At 42.4% G+C, this 19835-nt stretch overlaps 1 protein-coding gene across 3 annotated transcripts in view; it reads right to left on the bottom strand.

The window, feature by feature from the left end:
• The window catches only part of LOC126198433 (phospholipid-transporting ATPase ID), an 896650-nt gene that overhangs the window by 186847 nt on the left and 689968 nt on the right, over positions 1 to 19835 (bottom strand). For all 3 annotated transcript variants that reach the window (XM_049934743.1, XM_049934741.1, XM_049934742.1), the window contains 4 exons: positions 13923 to 14128; positions 9880 to 10035; positions 9554 to 9728; positions 3618 to 3829 (listed from right to left, as the gene is read on the bottom strand). In XM_049934743.1, coding sequence (XP_049790700.1) covers positions 3618 to 3829; positions 9554 to 9728; positions 9880 to 10035; positions 13923 to 14128 — 749 coding nt within the window. The remainder of the gene's footprint in view (positions 1 to 3617; positions 3830 to 9553; positions 9729 to 9879; positions 10036 to 13922; positions 14129 to 19835) is intronic.

Here is a 19835-nt window from a genome sequence, read left to right as displayed (position 1 = left end):
GGTAATATGATCCATCCGTGCCTCGACACGCACAATGCTCGAACTGTCCAGTTGGCTCTACTGAGCACCCATTGCAGCAGTTTCCATTCAGGGCCCATGCCATCTGGCAGGTGAATCCAGATTGGGAAGTGATCACTTCTGTGCAAGAGCTGGAGAGCAAAGTGAGAGGTCAATGGCAGAAAACGACCCAGTTGCTGTGCAGAAGTGACTGCTCTGTCCCACATTTATCAAGTATGCACAGGATGACAGGAGAAGCCTCTCAATTGCTTTACCCCTGGGACAGGTAATTGCAGAGCCTCAAAGCACATTCTGGGCATTAAAATCAGCTGATGAATGAATGGCTGGGGAAGGTGAGTAATAAGGTCAGTGAGGGCCTCTTCATTATCTGCATCATGTGGGGGCAAGTAAAGGGGACATATAGTCAATGGATAATACATGTGCACAGACACATCAACAGCTTATTAAAGTTGTCATAAGTGAGAGAGGAGAGGAGTGGTTATCCGTCCTGACGAAAATACCTACGCCTTCTCTAGCTCCCTCTCCACGCAGGTCACCCTTTTTGCAGAGTGTATAGCCTCGTAGCTCAGGGGAGTACGATTGATGGAAATAAATCTCCTGGAGACACAGACACAGTGGTCTACCCTGAGAGAGTAGACGAAGTTCCACCACATGTCGTGAACCCCTGCAAGTTATACTGAAGTACGGGAGTCATCTATGACAGGGGTAGCACCTTCATCCTATCTTTTTGACAGGGTGGGGAGACTGTAGCAGGTGGAGGGGCAGTCGTGGGGTGAGATGATTGCCCCACACATCCATCATACTCATCCAGCTCTGGGGAAGAGTCAGATGAAGCATCACATAAAATGACATTGACATGGTCAGACAGTTTATCACATGATTTGACCTGCTGTTGCTGCTTTATAGGAGCTTTTGCAGTTTGGTGGGCTATGGTGGTTGCCAAAATGGGAGTGGTAATGGCCATATGGGGCTTCTGAACCGTCTCAGGTGTCTGAGGCACCAGGGTCTGGCGCAAGTGGGCAACTGTACCTTTGTCTGCTGTTTGAGTAGGGGCTACGGGCTCTGAAACACTTGCTGCCTTGCAAGTGCACTGACATCTGCAGGTGTTAGTGCCAACACTCGCCACCTCCGTCTGTGTAGAGGCAACCACTTTTTGGAGTAGGCCTCTGAACCACTGACACAAAAGATGTAGCAAATGTGGCCTCACCGTGGGGGACACACTTGGTGGTTTTCATTTCCTGCACATTGCATTCCTCTAAAAAGATTCGGCAGTCCCTACTCCAAACAGGGTGGTTTCCAGAGCAATTTAAACATTTGGCTGGAGACGAGCAACCAACTCCTTAATGAGTGGCCTTACCACTGTTGCCCCAAGTCACTTCGTCTTTATACCCTAAGATGGTATGCCCAAAATGCTGGCAATTACAACAGCACATTGGGGTCAGGAAATAAGGCCTCACACTAAGGCGAAGGAAGCCAGCCTTAACACGCTCAAAAAGTTTTGTGCTACTGAAGATCAGAATAAAGGAGTCGGATTTGATAAGATTATCATCAACCCTCTTCACGATGTGTTTCGTGTCAACTATACCTTCCGCAGCCCACTCACGTTTCAGTTCCTCCTTGGGAATGTTGACTAGATCCCGGTATGTCAACACCTTTGCTATTATTCGAGGTGCGGTGCAGTTCAGTGTCTACGGCATATTACCCAAGGCATTTAGCAGTTTGGAGGTTAGCTGCCTGCTGGGAATTTGAAGTTTCCACTATCAAGGTCCCATTGCGCAAGCACCTCACCAATTTTAAGGAGCCACAGATTCCCTCCAAACCCTTTTGTATATAGAAGGGCAACACCTTCTCGAAACTACTCTCCTTCCATTCACTATGAGGAACACATTCTGAGGACCAGAATGCATTCTGTTATTAAAGACTGGACTTTTCAAAGAAGCAACGGAGTCAGGGGACTGACTACGCAAGCCCTCTTGATAGATTGGGTGTTAGAACCTTCCAGTGGCCCACCCTTTCCACTGGGAGGAGGAAAAAGAGGATTTCGGAGGATCCATTTCAGTCCCACGAGCAGCTACGGAAGTAAGGATCCACTCAGAAACAGCCCCGCATGCCTGAGTAAGCCTTATACAACTGAGATGCGGCAGGTTCCACAAGACTGTACCCAGAAAATGAATGCTGTGCCCTTGGGGGCAGGAGGAAAGGGAAGGGAAGGGAAGGGATGCAATCTGGGAGAGCGAAAGTAAGAAGATGGATGGCCAAGGAGAAGAATGAGGGGGGGAGCGAGAGAGAGGGGGGGAGCGAGAGAGAGAGGGGTGGCAGCGAGAGAGAGAGGGGGGGGCAGCGAGAGAGAGAGAGGGGGGGGCAGCGAGAGAGAGAGAGGGGGGGGCAGCGAGAGAGAGAGAGAGGGGGGGGCAGCGAGAGAGAGAGAGAGGGGGGGCAGCGAGAGAGAGAGAGGGGGGCAGCGAGAGAGAGAGAGGGGGGGCAGCGAGAGAGAGAGAGGGGGGCAGCGAGAGAGAGAGAGGGGAGGCAGCGAGAGAGAGAGGGGGGGCAGCGAGAGAGAGAGAGAGGGGGGCAGCGAGAGAGAGAGAGAGGGGGGCAGCGAGAGAGAGGGGGCAGCGAGAGAGAGAGAGGGGGAGCGAGAGAGAGAGGGGGGGGAGCGAGAGAGAGAGGGGGGGGAGCGAGGGAGAGAGGGGAGCGAGGGAGAGAGGGGGGAGCGAGAGAGAGGGGGGGAGCGAGAGAGAGAGGGGGGCGAGAGGGAGGGGGGAGCGAGAGGGAGGGGGGGCGAGAGGGAGGGGGGGCGAGAGGGAGGGGGGGCGAGAGGGATGGGGGCGAGAGGGATGGGGGGCGAGAGGGATGGGGGGCGAGAGGGATGGGGGGCGAGAGGGATGGGGGGCGAGAGGGATGGGGGGCGAGAGGGATGGGGGGCGAGAGGGATGGGGGAGCGAGAGGGATGGGGGAGCGAGAGGGAGGGGGGAGCGAGAGGGAGGGGGAGCGAGAGGGAGGGGGGAGCGAGAGGGAGGGGGGAGCGAGAGGGAGGGGGGAGCGAGAGGGAGCGAGAGGGAGGGGGGAGCGAGAGGGAGGGGGAGCTAGAGGGAGAGGGGAGCGAGAGGGAGGGGGGGAGCGAGAGAGAGGGGGGAGCGAGAGAGAGGGGGGAGCAAGAGAGAGGGGGGAGCGAGAGGGAGGGGGGAGCGAGAGGGAGGGGGGAGCGAGAGGGAGGGGGGAGCGAGAGGGAGGGGGGAGCGAGAGGGAGGGGGGAGCGAGAGGGAGGGGGGAGCGAGAGAGAGAGAGAGAGAGAGAGAGAGAGAGAGAGAGAGAGAGAGAGAGAGAGAGAGAGAGAGAGAGAGAGAATGGCGGAGAAGAAAATGCTGGGGGAAGGAAAAGGTGACGGGGCAATTGGGGGAGGGGGAAGGAGAGGTAGTATTGTTTTCTATTACTGGAGATGCATTATTGTACTAGACCAGACCAAAATTATGGTTTTAAACTATAAATTTACACTGGTAGAACATTAATCTTATTCATATTACTCTAAAAACATATTAAATTCATTACAGTGTTCTCTCCACTGAACATACATATTACCAGAATTATTACGAACATACCTGACATACAAAGAAATAGGCACGACGGTGTTGAGCACAATGGCATACGAGAAAAACACCAGCAGTGCAATAACGGTAGCACCCTCTAGAGGCTCAGAAGGAACCAGTTGGTCCCAAGGCAGGTATACTTGGAAATAACGACCTACCATTGTCTCCCAAATGCCACAAGCAATCATACAAAAGAGGCACATGGACAGTAGAAAAAATACAATCTGCAACATAAAACATACAAAACATTAAGTGAGATTTCACAAATATTAATATTACAGCAGATGTTAGTATGTTTCTCTGTAATGGAGTATGTCTGTATAAAACAATGGAAACTGCACATAGGAATGTCAACACTGTAGAAAAAGAGAGATTGCTACTTTCCGTAAAAAATACATTTCTATTTGTGACATGCACAATGTTGGTCTTTTAATTGAGACCTTCTGCAACTTGGCATGTCTTATGGTAAGTACCAATCTGTCTTTTCTTACCTAAGTCTTTAGTCTCATCTCAGTGATAGGTTTTGAGCTGGAATCAAACAAGCAAAATATCTGTGATATGGAACCATATGTTTTCTAGATGCAAAGAAGTTATGAGAGGTGTGAGTATAATGCAGATGGGACGCAAAGAGCAAACTGCAGAGTGATTTTGTTTCACTATAAAATTTATTATATTAGTGATGCAAAGCTATATCCTCTCCTGAAATTGATTCTTCCATTAATATTTTAATTTCTGTAAAACAACTGAAAATCATGGTTTCTGGATTCCTGTGTTTCCATGAGTATGATAGTTTCTTCAGAAATTTTATGGAAGCTATTCAGTAAAGCAGCTAATACTTCCACTGTAGTCCAACAGTGCAAGATGACATTTAACTGTCAGCCTTCTTGTTACACGATGTGATCAAAAGTGTCCGGACACCCGCAGAAACATACATTTTTCATATTAGGTGCATTTTGCTGCCACCTACTGCCAGGTACTCCATAACAGCGACCTCAATAGTTATTAGACATCACGAGAGAGCAGAAGGGGGCGCTCCATGGAATTGAAGGACTTCGAACGTGATCAGGGGATTGGGTGTCATTTATATCATACATCTGTAAGAGAGATTTCCACACTCCTAAACATTCCTAGGTCCACTGTTTCAGATGTGATAGTGAAGTGGAACCGTGAAGGGACACATACAGCACAAAAGCGTACAGGCCGACCTTGTTTGTTGACTGACAGAGATCGCCAACAGTTGAAGAGGGTTGTAATATTTAACAGGCAGACATCCATCCAGACCATCACACAGGAATTTCAAACTGCATCAGCATCCACTGCAAGTACTATGACAGATAGGCGGGAGGTAAGAAAACTTGGATTTCACGGTCGAGAGGCTGCTCATTAGCACCTCTTCTGGTGTAAGGAGCATAAACATGGGACAATTTAACAGTGGAAAAACATTGTGTGGAGTGACGAGTCATGATACACAATGTGGCGATCCGATGGAAGAGTGTCAATATGGCAAATACCCGGTGAACGTCATCTGCCGGCATGTGTAGTGCCAACAATAAAATTCAGAGGCAGTGGTGTTAAGGTATGGTCGTGTTTTTCATGGAGGGGGCTTGCACCCCTTGTTGTTTTATGTGGCACTATCACATCACAGGCCTACAGTAACATTTTAATAATCTTCTTGCTTCCCACTGTTGAAGAGCAATTTGGGGATGGCGATTGCATCTTTTAACACAACTGAGCACCTGTTCATAATGCACGGCCTGTGGCGAAGTGCTTACACGACAACAACATCCCTGTAACTGACTGGCCTACACAGAGTACTGACCTGAATCCTACAGAACACCTTTGGGATGTTTTGGAATGCCTACTTCATGCCAGGCCTCACTGACCGTCATCGATACCTCTCCTCAGAGCAGCACTCCATGAAGAATGGGCTCCCATTCCACAAGAAACCTTCCAGCACCTGATTGAACGCATACCTGCGAGAGTGGAAGTTGTCATCAAGGCTAATGGTGAGCCAAAACCATAAATTCCAGCATTAACGATGGAAGGCGCCACAAACTTCAGTCATTTTCAGCCAGGTGTCCAGATACTTTTGACCACATAGTGTATTATTCATAGTTACAGTGATGATGTAGAATTAAATAAGCAACAGCATCTAACTGAAATAATTTGCATTGGAAGATACTTACACTAGATGATTCATATTAGATTCACATACAATGCTGATCCAAAAGATTATCACTATATGAAAATAGATGTTAAAGGTGGAAGCAGACTATGCATGCGTAGGAACAAGCAGAGAACAATTTAAATACTTATTAGTTTATGACATCAATGCTTTGTAAAATTTCCTTTCCCTAATAACACAGAAAAAAAGAATATTCAGACCTACTGTTTTGGTACCCTTCTAAAGTGATTGTTGTTGTTGTTGTTGTTGTTGTTGTTGTTGTTGTTGTGGTCTTCAGTCCTGAGACTGGTTTGATGCAGCTCTCCATGCTACTCTATCCTGTACAAGCTTCTTCATCTCCCAGTACCTACTGCAACCTACAGCCTTCTGAATCTGCTTAGTGTATTGATCTATTGGTCTCCCTCTACGATTTTTACCCTCCACGCTGCCCTCCAATGCTAAATTTGTGATCCCTTGATGCCTCAAAACATGTCCTACTAACCGATCCCTTCTTCTGGTCAAGTTTTGCCACAAACTTCTCTTCTCCCCAATCCTATTCAATACCTCCTCATTAGTTACGTGATCTATCCACCTTATCTTCAGCATTCTTCTGTAGCACCACATTTTGAAAGCTTCTATTCTCTTCTTTTCCAAACTGGTTATCGTCCATGTTTCACTTCCATACATGGCTACACTCCATACAAATACTTTCAGAAACGACTTCCTGACACTTAAATCTATACTCGATGTTAACAAATTTCTCTTCTTCAGAAACGATTTCCTTGCCATTGCCAGTCTACATTTTATATCCTCTCTACTTCGACCATCATCAGTTATTTTACTCCCTAAATAGCAAAACTCCTTTACTACTTTAAGTGTCTCATTTCCTAATCTAATCCCCTCAGCATCACCCGATTTAATTTGACTACATTCCATTATCCTCGTTTTACTTTTGTTGATGTTCATCTTATATCCTCCTTTCGAGACACTGTCCATTCCGTTCAACTGCTCTTCCAAGTCCTTTGCTGTCTCTGACATCGGCGAACCTCAAAGTTTTTACTTCTTCTCCATGAATTTTTCTTTTGTTTCCTTTACTGCTTGCTCAATATACAGATTGAGTAACATCGGGGAGAGGCTACAACCCTGCCTCACTCCTTTCCCAACCACTGCTTCCCTTTCATGCCCCTCGACTCTTATAACTGCCATCTGGTTTCTGTACAAACTGTAAATAGCCTTCCGCTCCCTGTATTTTACCCCTGCCACCTTCTGAATTTGAAAGAGAGTATTCCAGTTAACGTTGTCAAAAGCTTTCTCTAAGTCTACAAATGCTAGAAACGTAGGTTTGCCTTTTCTTAATCTTTCTTCTAAGATAAGTCGTAAGGTTAGTATTGCCTCACGTGTTCCAACATTTCTACGGAATCCAAACTGATCTTCCCCGAGGTCCGCTTCTACCAGTTTTTCCATTCGTCTGTAAAGAATTCACGTTAGTATTTTGCAGCTGTGACTTATTAAACTGATAGTTCGGTAATTTTCACATCTGTCAACACCTGCTTTCTTTGGGATTGGAATTATTATATTCTTCTTGAAGTCTGTGGGTATTTCGCCTGTCTCATACATCTTGCTCACCAGATGGTAGAGTTTTGTCATGACTGGCTCTCCCAAGGCCATCAGTAGTTCTAATGGAATGTTGTCTACTCCCGGGGCCTTGTTTCGACTCAGGTCTTTCAGTGCTCTGTCAAACTCTTCACGCAGTATCTTATCTCCCATTTCATCTTCATCTACATCCTCTTTCATTTCCATAATATTGTCCTCAAGTACATCGCCCTTGTATAAACCCTCTATATACTCCTTCCACCTTTCTGCCTTCCCTTCTTTGCTTAGAACTGGGTTGCCATCTGAGCTCTTGATATTCACACAAGTGGTTCTCTTCTCTCCAAAGGTCTCTTTAATTTTCCTGTAGGCAGTATCTATCTTACCCCTAGTGAGATAAGCCTCTACATCCTTACATTTGTCCTCTAGCCATCCCTGCTTAGCCATTTTGCACTTCCTGTCGATCTCATTTTTGAGACGTTTGTATTCCTTTTTGCCTGCTTCATTTACTGCATTTTATATTTTCTCCTTCCATCAATTAAATTCAATATTTCTTCTGTTACCCAAGGATTTCCATTAGCCCTCGTCTTTTTACCTACTTGATCCTCTGCTGCCTTCACTACTTCATCCCTCAGAGCTACCCATTCTTCTTCTACTGTATTCCTGTCAATTGTTCCCTTATGCTCTCCCTGAAACACTCTACAACCTCTGGTTCTTTCAGTTTATCCAGGTACCATCTCCTTAAATTCCCACCCTTTTGCAGTTTCTTCAGTTTCAATCTGCAGTTCATAACCAATAGATTGTGGTCAGAATCCACATCTGCCCCTGGAAATGTCTTACAATTTAAAACCTGGTTCCTAAATCTCTGTCTTACCATTATATAATCTATTTGATACCTTTTAGTATCTCCAGGATTCTTCCAGGTATACAACCTTCTTTTATGATTCTTGAACCAAGTGTTAGCTATGATTAAGTTCTGTGCAAAATTCTACAAGGCGGCTTCCTCTTTCATTTCTTCCCCCCCAATCCATATTCACCTACTATGTTTCCTTCTCTCCCTTTTCCTACTGATGAATTCCAGTCACCCATGACTATTCAATTTTCGTCTCCCTTCACTACCTGAATAATTTCTTTTATCTCGTCATACATTTCCTCAATTTCTTCATCATCTGCAGAGCTAGTTGGCATATAAACATGTACTACTGTAATAGGCATGGGTTTTGTGTCTATCTTGGCCACAATAATGCGTTCACTATGCTGTTTGTAGTAGCTTACCCGCCTTCCTATTTTCCTATTCATTATTAAACCTACTCCTGCATTACCCCTATTTGATTTTGTATTTATAACCCTGTAATCACCTGACCAGAAGTCTTGTTCCTCCTGCCACCAAACTTCACTAATTCCCACTATATCTAACTTTAACCTATCCATTTCCCTTTTTAAATTTTCTAACCTACCTGCCCGATTAAGGGATCTGACATTCCACGCTCCGATCCGTAGAATGCCAGTTTTCTTTCTCCTGATAACGACATCCTCTTGAGTAGTCCCTGCCCGGAGATCCGAATGGGGGACTATTTTACCTCCGGAATATTTTACCCAAGAGGACGCCATCATCATTTAATCATACAGTAAAGCTGCATGTCCTCGGGAAAAATTACGGCTGTAGTTTCCCCTTGCTTTCCGCCGTTCGCAGTACCAGCACAGCAAGGCCGTTTTGGTTAGTGTTACAAGGCCAGATCAGTCAATCATCCAGACTGTTGCCCTTGCAACTACTGAAAAGGCTGCTGCTCCTCTTCAGGAACCACATGTTTGTCTGGCCTCTCAACAGATACCCCTCCATTGTGGTTGTACCTACGGTACGGCCATCTGTATCGCTGAGGCACGCAAGCCTCCCCACTAACGGCAAGGTCCATGGTTCATGGGGGAAGCTAAAGTTACTACCTGTTATGTATTCATTCAAAGTGTACAGTGTTGTGTCCAAATTCCAGAATCATACAAAACACATGTATCAAAAACCAGAAAAATGTGTTGTATAATGAAGCACTTTATATTTCAATAAAGCAACAGACTATATTGGATTGTTTATGTATTCTGACCAGTAGAATGCAACAGTAGTGAGAAACAAGTAGCATCCTGCCATAATTCAATTAATCAACTTCCTGAAAGTTCTACAAATTAAAAAAGTTTTACTTACCCCAATAATAATGAAATTCAATAACCTATCAATGCTTGTGCGTTTGAATTTGGTTTTTCCAGAATTCATCATCAACTTCGTGTCTTTACCAGCAAATATAACAACTCCATAGCACCACTGTGTATTCCTGAGAACACATCCTCTCAAAACAACTTTGTCATTATCAAGAGGATACCTGAAACAGACACAACGTAAATTAGCTTTAGATTAACTGAGATTACTCACCTATAAATTTTAAAAAAACTTTCCTACAACACGGGCACACACTAATGCACATTTAATTTGTTTTATTTTTGTTGTTGATGTTTGGATGCTGCATACAATACCTTTTGCCTTTCCATGAAAGTGTTCCTTCAAATTTGTTAAGCAAATTATTCGGTGTTTCACAAACAATTTCCCCATCAAAGGCTCCAATCAATGCATCATCCTGACCCATTTCTGCTGTTTCTGGCAGACACTGCCTGCATTTTAAATTTGTCTCCCTGAAAATATAATTCAATTAATGCACCAAAGACATAAACGAAAAAAGTTGTTACATTCACTTTACTCTTTACTACAGTTCTTCTTCTGAATATGACTGCTGAGTGCGCTTCACCTCTTTTACAAAAAAAATGGGGAGGGCTCTCTGAAAAGCTCCTCAGGCGCTACTTTGGACATTATAAGGTTGTAAGACAGTTGTCTGATGTTACTTATGAAGTTGAAGATTTCGACCCGAACACAAGACGACGAAAGATCAGAGATACGGTCCACGTTCTTCGAATGAAGCCCTATAAGGATCCTGCAACCCAGGGTAAATTCAAAGCTCCAGTGAAAGGCAACAAGCGGAAAGGTGATGAAGAGTGTAGTGGGAAAATGAGTTCTAGGAAGATCACCACCAGGGCAAGAATCAGTCATCGGGAGTCGGAGTATGCAGGACCGATGACACATTCCCAGACTAGAAGGATGTAACATCGAGACGCTGTTCTCTTAAGGAAGGAGCAATGTTGCAGAAGAAGCCGAGTAGCACCGTGGTGTAGTGGTTATGATACTAAACTGTTGCATGGAATGTCGTGAGTTCAAAACTCACATGGACTGTACAATTTTAATTTCTATATTCGGTTCGAGTACATTCTAGAAGTATCCACAAATGTCAAGAATCATTCTACTGGAACGGTCAGTAGCTGTATATATACTGTATGTGTTCTGGCCGGAGCCAGTTTGCTCCGCGCTCTCGTAAGTGCAAATGCTGAATAAACCTTCATTACGTGAAGTTAGTGTCTGTCATTCATCTAATTACACCTTCTTCTATGTGACAATAGGAATTTCATCTGGTGCATCTGGATTAACATGAAACTATAATGGTAAAAAAAGGAAAGAAAGAAAGAAAGAAAGAAAGAAAGAAAGAGAGAGAGAGAGAGAGAGAGAGAGAGAGAGAGAGACAGATTACTCACATACAGAGGAAGCCAACTCATTAAACATTCATTCTCTTGTTCTTCAGAGGCTGTGGCAACAAATTTTAACAGATTCAGCACCTGACATAAGGGACAGTTTTTGAGGGTATGTATCATATCAATAGACAAACCCGTACTCCTACTAATATCGTTACTGGAACACCCAAGCCCAAAAGATTTTACATTCTGATACCTAGGAGGGTGTGCTGAAAAATAATGTCTTTGAATTTCTTATGTGAAAATTCTTCAAGCTATTTGAATAAAACAAACCTTATTAACATTCTGCACCTTTATTCTTCAAGTCTACACGTTTACTTTTCAACATAGTCAAACTATCACCAAACACATTTCTCCCAATGAGAGACCAGTTTGTCGATATCATCACTGGACAATGTCTGACTTTGTTGACACAGCCACAGCCTCACTTCTGTTTGCAACACTTCATCACTATCAATGTGAACTCCTCGAAGGTGTTCTTTAAGTTTGGGAAACAGATCAAAATAGGATGGTGCCAAGTTAGGGCTGTATGGAGGATGATCGATGACAGTGAACCGAATGTATCACAGCCCTGTGTGTGGTCTGACATTGTCATGCTAAAGTAGAGGGAGCTCCACATGTGGACGAATTCTTTTAACTCGAGTCGATTACAGCATGCTCTTTCTCACTAATTGAGATGGTAAAATTACACATTACCATGTTACATCCTACAATTTGGAGCCCTCTAGAGGCAGAGCGGTAAAAATATGTTGACGTGAAGGATAAAGACATAGACATGAAGGATGAAGATGTAGAATATTATAATGGTTGCTTAATTTAAAAAATTTGGAGGCATTATTTTTCATCACACCCTCCCATGGGCAGAGACTGGCCTGCAAACCTTGTGTTTCTCAGTGGGTACTGGATGACTTTTCTTAGGTTGTGTGCCCACTGACAAAATTTCTTACAACAGTATACTTATGAGAATGACATGGCCATGTCAATTTGTGCACTTGAAAATGAGTCAAAGCTCATAAGTAGCCAGCAGTGCTTAGTAACATACTTATTCTAACCTAACAGTGTGGTGATAATTATATCATACCTCGAAACACGAGCCTACATTTACGGCATTTGCATATTTACAAAAAGCTTACTATGTTGGTTGGAATACTCTCATTAATATTATGAAGTTAGCAGCAATTCTTTAAGAGGGGCTGGGGGGGAGGAGGGAGGGAGGGAGAGTTAGTCTTTGCTAAGTTTTAATACATCATAATAGCCGTATATGGCACCTAAAACTTTAATTGTAGAAAGTGCTCATCACAGCAGGAAATTTATTTGTGAATGAGATGACAAAGAAATTGTGACCTTACATTCAGATGTTACATCAGTTGATATTGGACTCTAGAATCAATACCCCCACTGATGCTGTCTGTTTCAACAATAAGCAAGTTCCAGTATCCATTCAAAAAATGTGCCTGCCACCTGCCACCCTACAACTGGTAGCCACAGAAACAGCTCTAAGATACAGTATGACAATCCAAGCTGACCATATCGTAATAACAGCAGAGTCCCTCTACACGTCAAAAAACACTATTATCAATTGGTAATGGTAAAAGGAGCTTCTATTGGGCGTATCAAATAGCTGATGTACCAAAAGCACAATGATACACTGGAAAGTGTGATATGAAGCATAGCTCCACCGGGAAAGGGAACAAGAGAGAATTCATAATGAGGAGATTTAATTGTGCCTGCTTTCAACACAACCTCAACAGAATTTACAGTATGTCATACCACTAACATCTGGGGGGACATTCACGACATCAACGACATGCACTTTGCCTGATCTAATAACAGAAAGAATCAGACTGGCTATATACGGAGCTGGCTGAAATGAAACAATAGGTTACCTCCAATGTGTCAATAGTCTTGAGAAGAGTGAATATAAATATTTATAAATTGTTCATGGAATTCCTGAGAACATGACAATTTGAGGAAAGGCAGCCACTATACGTCTGAACTGGTAGTATTTATGTGCTCACAGGCAAATGAAATTAAATAAAGTGAAATATAAAACAAATTACTACTTCTTTTTCTCCAGTTTTTATTTATTTATTTTTTTTATTTGGGTGGGGTGGGGGGGGGGTGGGGGGGGGGAGACAGGACTGACTGACTGACTGACTGGAGGCAGGAGGGTATCAAAATACGTAGAGCAAACCCTGTGGTAGAGTATTCCCAAGGGGTAAATATGTCTCAGTAATAATAAATAGCTACAAAATATGGAGAAAGGAAAACATCACTTCATATGAAATGTATTCAAACACTTATTTTTCAAATTTGAATCATCATAAACACTTCACTGTTTTGTGCATTTACATATCTTGTGAGAAGTTATTAAATGTTAAATTAAATAAAGGGGAGTAGTCAATCACCTTACGGGTTGTATATTCGAAGGCACCATTTGCTCGTAACAAGTAATTTCACATGAACTGATAGTTCTTTGTATCTCCTACATAAATAGTTTTGTCTTACTGTATTTATGTTCATTTCTTTGTATTTATAAACATATAACAACTCAAAATCTGCTTCTTCCACCGACACCTTCAAAAGTTTTATTTTTATATTTTTATTTTATATACATATTTCTTTACCATTTCTGCACCCATGGGGACCACTTTACTTCTGATCTGTGGAAGGGACATTAACATATTTATTTTTTGTAAATATGTATTATTTATTTTTTATGACCTGTCCTACATGCTTGAGGCTCTCCTCACTATGAATGTATGGAACAAAAACTACATCTAAAATATTATAATCTAATCTCCATGTATTTTGCAATTTCTACACACACCAAATTTTTTAAAATGACAAAGTTTGGGTGGCAATTGATCTAATGCAAACTTGTGTAATATTATCAATTATTGTGGTTTAGTAAATGCAAGAGTAAAGGTGAGTAATAGTACCCATCCAGCTCGGCAGTCTCGATGAAGCAGAGCCCGTTCGGCTCACTGGTGGTGAGCAGCAGCACGTCTGCAGCCACGAACTGGTCATTCTCCATGCGGATGACGTCGCCCACTTGCACTTGCGCCCAGCGCTCCTCCACCAACTTGCCCTCACGCAGTGCCTTTGAACGCCGCTTGTTCACCTGCCAGTCGCTCATGTGCCGTTGCTGCACTCCCAAACAACACAACATAAGTCAGCACTTGGTAACAGAAGGAATCACGTAAGGTGGACAAAGTGAAAAGTTGCCAAAGCTACAGCCATTCACAATGGGATGGTGGCAAAGACCATAGGATTGCCATTTTTTATATGACAGAGTTTGTGAGTTTGTTGGGTGTGTGTCATGCCACAAGAAAAATTTTATACGAGGTACAGAAAAAACATTATATCTCAGAGGCTCCAGGATGTTACCGATTCCCACAATATGTGTGGCCCTGTGCTCAAACCACAATTTCCCAAAAAGCCGCACATGTTAAATGAAAAATAAAGTGTGAGAAAGTTTGGATGGTGCCACATTAATTGACTGCTGACAGAAAGAAAATGTAAAAAGAATCACTCAGTAACATTTGGAACAATTTAAACAGACTCAACCTGATTTAGAGTGCCAATTTATTAATGTCGATGAGAAGGGGGTCATTCACTTCCCTCCACAAGCCAAACAGAAATCAAAGCTGGTGGCCCTGTGTCGTCTGTGATGCAAAAAGGAGTCCTCCAATTCACTTTCTATCATAGGTCGAAACAAAAACTGGTTAATACTTCTAAACCACCTAGTTGATAAAAATTGAACTAAGGATCTGGACTGAGAAAGAAAGAAACATCTTTCATCCAGAGAATGTGGCCAAGCGATTCTGTGTGCCATCTCAAGACACAAAAAGGAAACTGTGTGTGCTGCTTGCATAGGAAATCCTGTTGAATTGCCACCTGCAGCAGTGTCATGTAACCATCAATGGAATAATATTTTTTTAAACCCAACTGGAAGTGATTAAGAAGCTTCCTTTATTTGGGAACAGAGACAAGTCAGTGGTTCACCATTTGATATTTTCCTCCCTATACAGCCCATGAACGTCAGACTACTATTTATTTGGGCAAGTATCATCCTTCTCTGGTTTTAAAAAAGGGATTGAGGTGATCTCCTTTCCTATGTTGTGGAATTACCCCATCTCTCAGATTCAGCTGAATGCTACAAGGAAGACTACTGTGAGATGCTAACCAAAGAGTGTGAGTAGTTTCATGGGAGAAATGGCACTTGCTGGGAACAGAATAGTTATTCCCAGGGTGGAAACAACATAGTCGGTATCCTAAAACTCTCTCTTCAAAGGGAAAAGGGAAGCCAGTTTGAAACAATGGCCGGAGGAAGATGGTCCCTGCACAGGGCATCCGTATTCTTTAGGGTCAAAGTTATACAGACGTTAGACTATCCTAAACTGAGAAGCTACTTGACATTAACGGTCAGAAACGAATATTTTATTTTTTGTAGTGTAAACATTTTATATCTTATAACAATTCAGCAAGTTATGACATGTTCGTGGATTAAAACAGCAATAAAGGAAGTGTGGAATGAATTTATTTCTACTAATGATCACAAAACTTTTGGTCCTTAGACTACCAGTTTCAGTCAGCAGTGACAGATCTGAAGGTGGTCACTGTTGACTGAAACCGGTAGTCTAAGGACCAAAAGCTTTGTCATATTTGGCAGAAATAAAACAAATTCATAATAATTTAGGCACATAGCAATTGTTCAAAGTATTAGCTGCATGTCTCAATCCAGGCATTACTGACTATACAATCCATGGACAGAGATGAACTTTGGGCTCAAACACACGTGGCCCCAGAGCTTGCACATACTGTTCACGATAGGGGTGTAACCGATGCTATTAGTAATCTCTACACCAAGCTGTTCCGAACCAGCATAGACAGGCACACATGGGAAGGAGCGGCCAAAAGGCTGATGTACAGGCAGTCAGGCAGGAGCCTACGTGACAGTTCTGCACCAGCTGAGTGCACACGGGCAGGATTTGCCACATGGTTAGCCTATGTGCACAATGCGTGTAACAACATCACCTGGTGGGTAGCCTATGATGTCTGTGGCTAGCATTGAGAGAGCTGACGGCAGCCCGGCAGTACCCGGAACCTCATGGCAGCATTTGAGTAGTGTGCTGTACACTGTACTGTTAGAAGTATGTAATTTACGTGCAAGTTCACTGGTGTGTGGTGATGGATGAACCTTCTCGCACACAATCCAACACAAAACCTCAAATTCCACTTTGGTAACACTCCAATGTCAAGGATTTTGAATAGCTATCTGTGGCTTAACATGACCCATTACCCCCCTTGAATGATCCAGCTTTATGTAAGGTTTTACCCACTATGATGTACTGCTACTGATTAGGATGTTATCTATTCTGAAACCCATCTTTGGTACGTTCATCCAGTTTTACAGGTACAACAACCTCCAGCTTCATTAAATACATGTGTATTTACAAGTGCATCTAGCAACTGATGACCACATTTTCAATAGTCTTTTTTTTGCCCATCCCTCTTCTGACTAGTATAATGCAGCCTGCCATGACCCCTGTTGTACCTCCCTCACAGGATAGCACTTGTACCCAACATCTTTGATTATTTGTTGGATATATTTGTCTCTCTCTTCCCTTCCAGTTTTTGCCCTCTACAGCTCACTCCAGTACCACTGAAGTTATCAGCTTATGTCTTAACTGGTTTTGTGTTTCTTATGCTTAATACTATGTCACATAAAAGAGAAAGTTATTAGTTATAGACAATAAGGAGTGCAAATTTTCTGAAAAGTTCTTATACTCCCAGTTACAAATAATCCCACCCAACATTAATTGAGCAGAATGTCAAACTGGCTGACTGGGAGCAGGAAAGGAGTATACGAGTTTGAATTCCACAGAGTGAAATTCAGTGACATATGACAGAAGAATGCTGTGTGAAGAGGTGTGGCACTGCACTTTGGCACACTTAAGATCAAAAAACGTGTTACATTTCCTCAAACATATATGTGTTACATATTAAACTATTCAGAAAGATGTGCACTACAAAATGAACATATTTTAGAAAAATCATGTTTTTGAAAAATTTTTTATGTCCTACCTCAAACGCTCGAGGGGGACAGGGCACCACTATCAAGTTTTTGCCCTAGTTCGGGAATACTGTAGACCTGGGGCTGGAGTTCTTTCACTTACAATGTAGTCCACAATTTTGCTATGTATATCACCAATCTAATTTCTAATACTCCTCACTACTATCGTCTTTCTTTGATTTACTCTCAGTCAGTATCCTATTCTTATTAGACTCTTCATTCAATTCAACAGGTCCTGTAGGCCTAATTCTTCTTCACCTTCACTGAGGATAGTGCAATGTCATTAGCAACTCTTATCACTGGTGACCTCACACTGAAGTTTTAGCACACTTCCGAACCTTTCTTTCATTTCTTTAATTGCTTCTTCGAGGTATAGGTTGAAAATCAGTGCAGAAACAAAGGGAGTAAGACAGGAATGCAATCTATGTCAAGAACTACTTCTTGGTCACTCTAACATTTTATGTTGTCGAAGTCTTATTGCTCATTGATGAATCCAATAAAGTGGTCAAGTGGTCCTTATTTTCATTAAGTCTTGCTTCCATTATCAAGTGCAACATCAGAACTGCCACTCTGGTGTTTTTCCATTTCCTAAAGCCAAACTTATCATCTAACAGATCTTCAATTTTCCTTTCCATTCATCAGCATATTATTGTTGTCAGAAAATCAATGCCTTAGCTATTAAGCCACCTGTGCCATACACCTTGCATTTATCCACCCTTGCTGTCTTTGTAATTTCCTAAAATGAGTTACAGACTGTAGTATGTGGCGAACTCCACTATGGACTCATCAAAGATAACTGTGTACAGATTTACAACATAGTGTCACCAATGTCTGTACAGCAGGTAGTTGCTTGCAATGAAATAAAACCAATTCTCAAACACACTTGTCGCATAATTGTTCATTCAAGACCACAGGCGACCAGAAGTATTAATTTCCAACCCCTGATCTCAAAATACTCTCTTTACAATCCTCTACAGGGAATATAGTGGTGATCCTTAACCCTTGGGGCACCTTAGAAGTGAACTGATGATGAATATTGAGCCATGGTGAGTCTTCTATGAGCTAAGCCCTTTCCTGGCAAGAGCAAAGGAGATAGATCTATTGATTTTTTCAATATATGTCGTGACATTCATATGATCCTACATAACAAGGGGCTGTTCCTGTGTAATTTCTGTGTAAGTAAGTGGCCAGACACTTTGGGAAGCATTTTCAGTAAGTGTTGAATTATTGTCAAGAAAAACTGTTGTTGTTGTTGTTGTTGTCGTCATCTTCAGTCATGATGACTGGTTTCATGCAGCTCTCCATGCTACCCTATTCTGTGCAAGCTTCTTCATCTCCCAGTACTTACTGCAACCTACATCCTTCTGAATCTGTTTAGTGTATTCATCTCTTGGTCTCCCTCTATGATTTTTACCCTCCACGCTGCCCTCCAATGCTACATTTGTGATCCCTTGATGCCTCAGAACATGTCCTACCAACTGGTCCCTTCTTGTCAAGTCGTGCCACAAACTCCTCTTCAGCCCAATTCTATTCAATACCTCCTCATTAGTTACATGATCTACCCATCTAATCTTCAGCATTCTTCTGTAGCACCACATTTCGAAAGCTTCTATTCTCTTCTTGTCCAAACTATCTATCGTCCATGTTTCAATTCCATTCATAGCTACACTCCATACAAATACTTTCACAAACGACTTCCTGACACTTAATCTATGCTCAATGTTAACAAATTTCTCTTCTTCAGAAACGCTTTCCTTGCCATTGCCAGTCTACACTTTATATCCTCTCTACTTCGACCATCGTCAGTTATTTTGCTCCCCAAATAGCAAAACTCCTTTACTACTTTCTGTGTCTCATTACCTAATCTAATTCCCTCAGCATCATCTGACTTACTTCGACTACATTCCATTATCCTCGTTTTGCTTTTGTTGATGTTCATCTTATATCCTCCTTTCAAGACACTGTCTATTCCGTTCAACTGCTTTTCCAAGTCCTTTGCTGTCTCTGGCAGCATTACAATGTCATCAGCGAACTTCAAAGTTTTTGACATCTTCAACGTTTGTAGTCCTGTCTTCCTCAGTTGCGTGTAATATTACGGTATATTGATAATTTTTACTTATGGACCGTCTGACTGCAACTGAATAAAACACAATTTTAGTGCCATACACGTTTCGCCTTTATTTTTTGCAAGGCATCATCAGTGGCCTGGAGTATGTACATATGTTAGCTATTTTATTTACATTTTTGTCACTGTGCCTATAGGTTATAAACAGTTCTGGTGGTTGCTATTTCCTGTTAAGTTGTAATGTTTTGAACTGTACTTACAGGTTGCGTGGACAATTTCTTACATATTACGCTCCTGTTGCAGTTTTGGTGGTGTTCTTCTTCTTATGAACGCCAATTTGCGGATTTTTCCACATTCAACAGCACTATGCACTGAACGCTTGTTTTAATGCAATGTTTTGGTTTCTGTTGCCAACTGTCAAATGTTTTTGCCAAAGATCGAAACTTATGAGTGTAATTATTGAAGTATCTGTGGTCTGTTCGTGTATGCATTTGTGTGTGTGTGTGTGTGTGTGTGTGTGTGTGTGTGTGTGTGTGTGTGGGGAAGATTTTTCTTGTTTTATGTTATCATTTCCTTTATTAAGTGTCGTAGGGAGCCTGTGCTGATGTGTGTTTGTTCATTTATCACATGTTTGTTTTCTGCTATGGCTTTCTGGATGTGGAAGTTTCCTTGTGTTTGTATAAGATGTTTGTCATGGTTGCTTATTCTCAT

Source organism: Schistocerca nitens, chromosome 8, assembly GCF_023898315.1.
Source record: "Schistocerca nitens isolate TAMUIC-IGC-003100 chromosome 8, iqSchNite1.1, whole genome shotgun sequence".
NCBI classification, from domain to species: domain Eukaryota; kingdom Metazoa; phylum Arthropoda; class Insecta; order Orthoptera; family Acrididae; genus Schistocerca; species Schistocerca nitens.
This window is presented reverse-complemented; position numbering and strand designations above follow the sequence as displayed.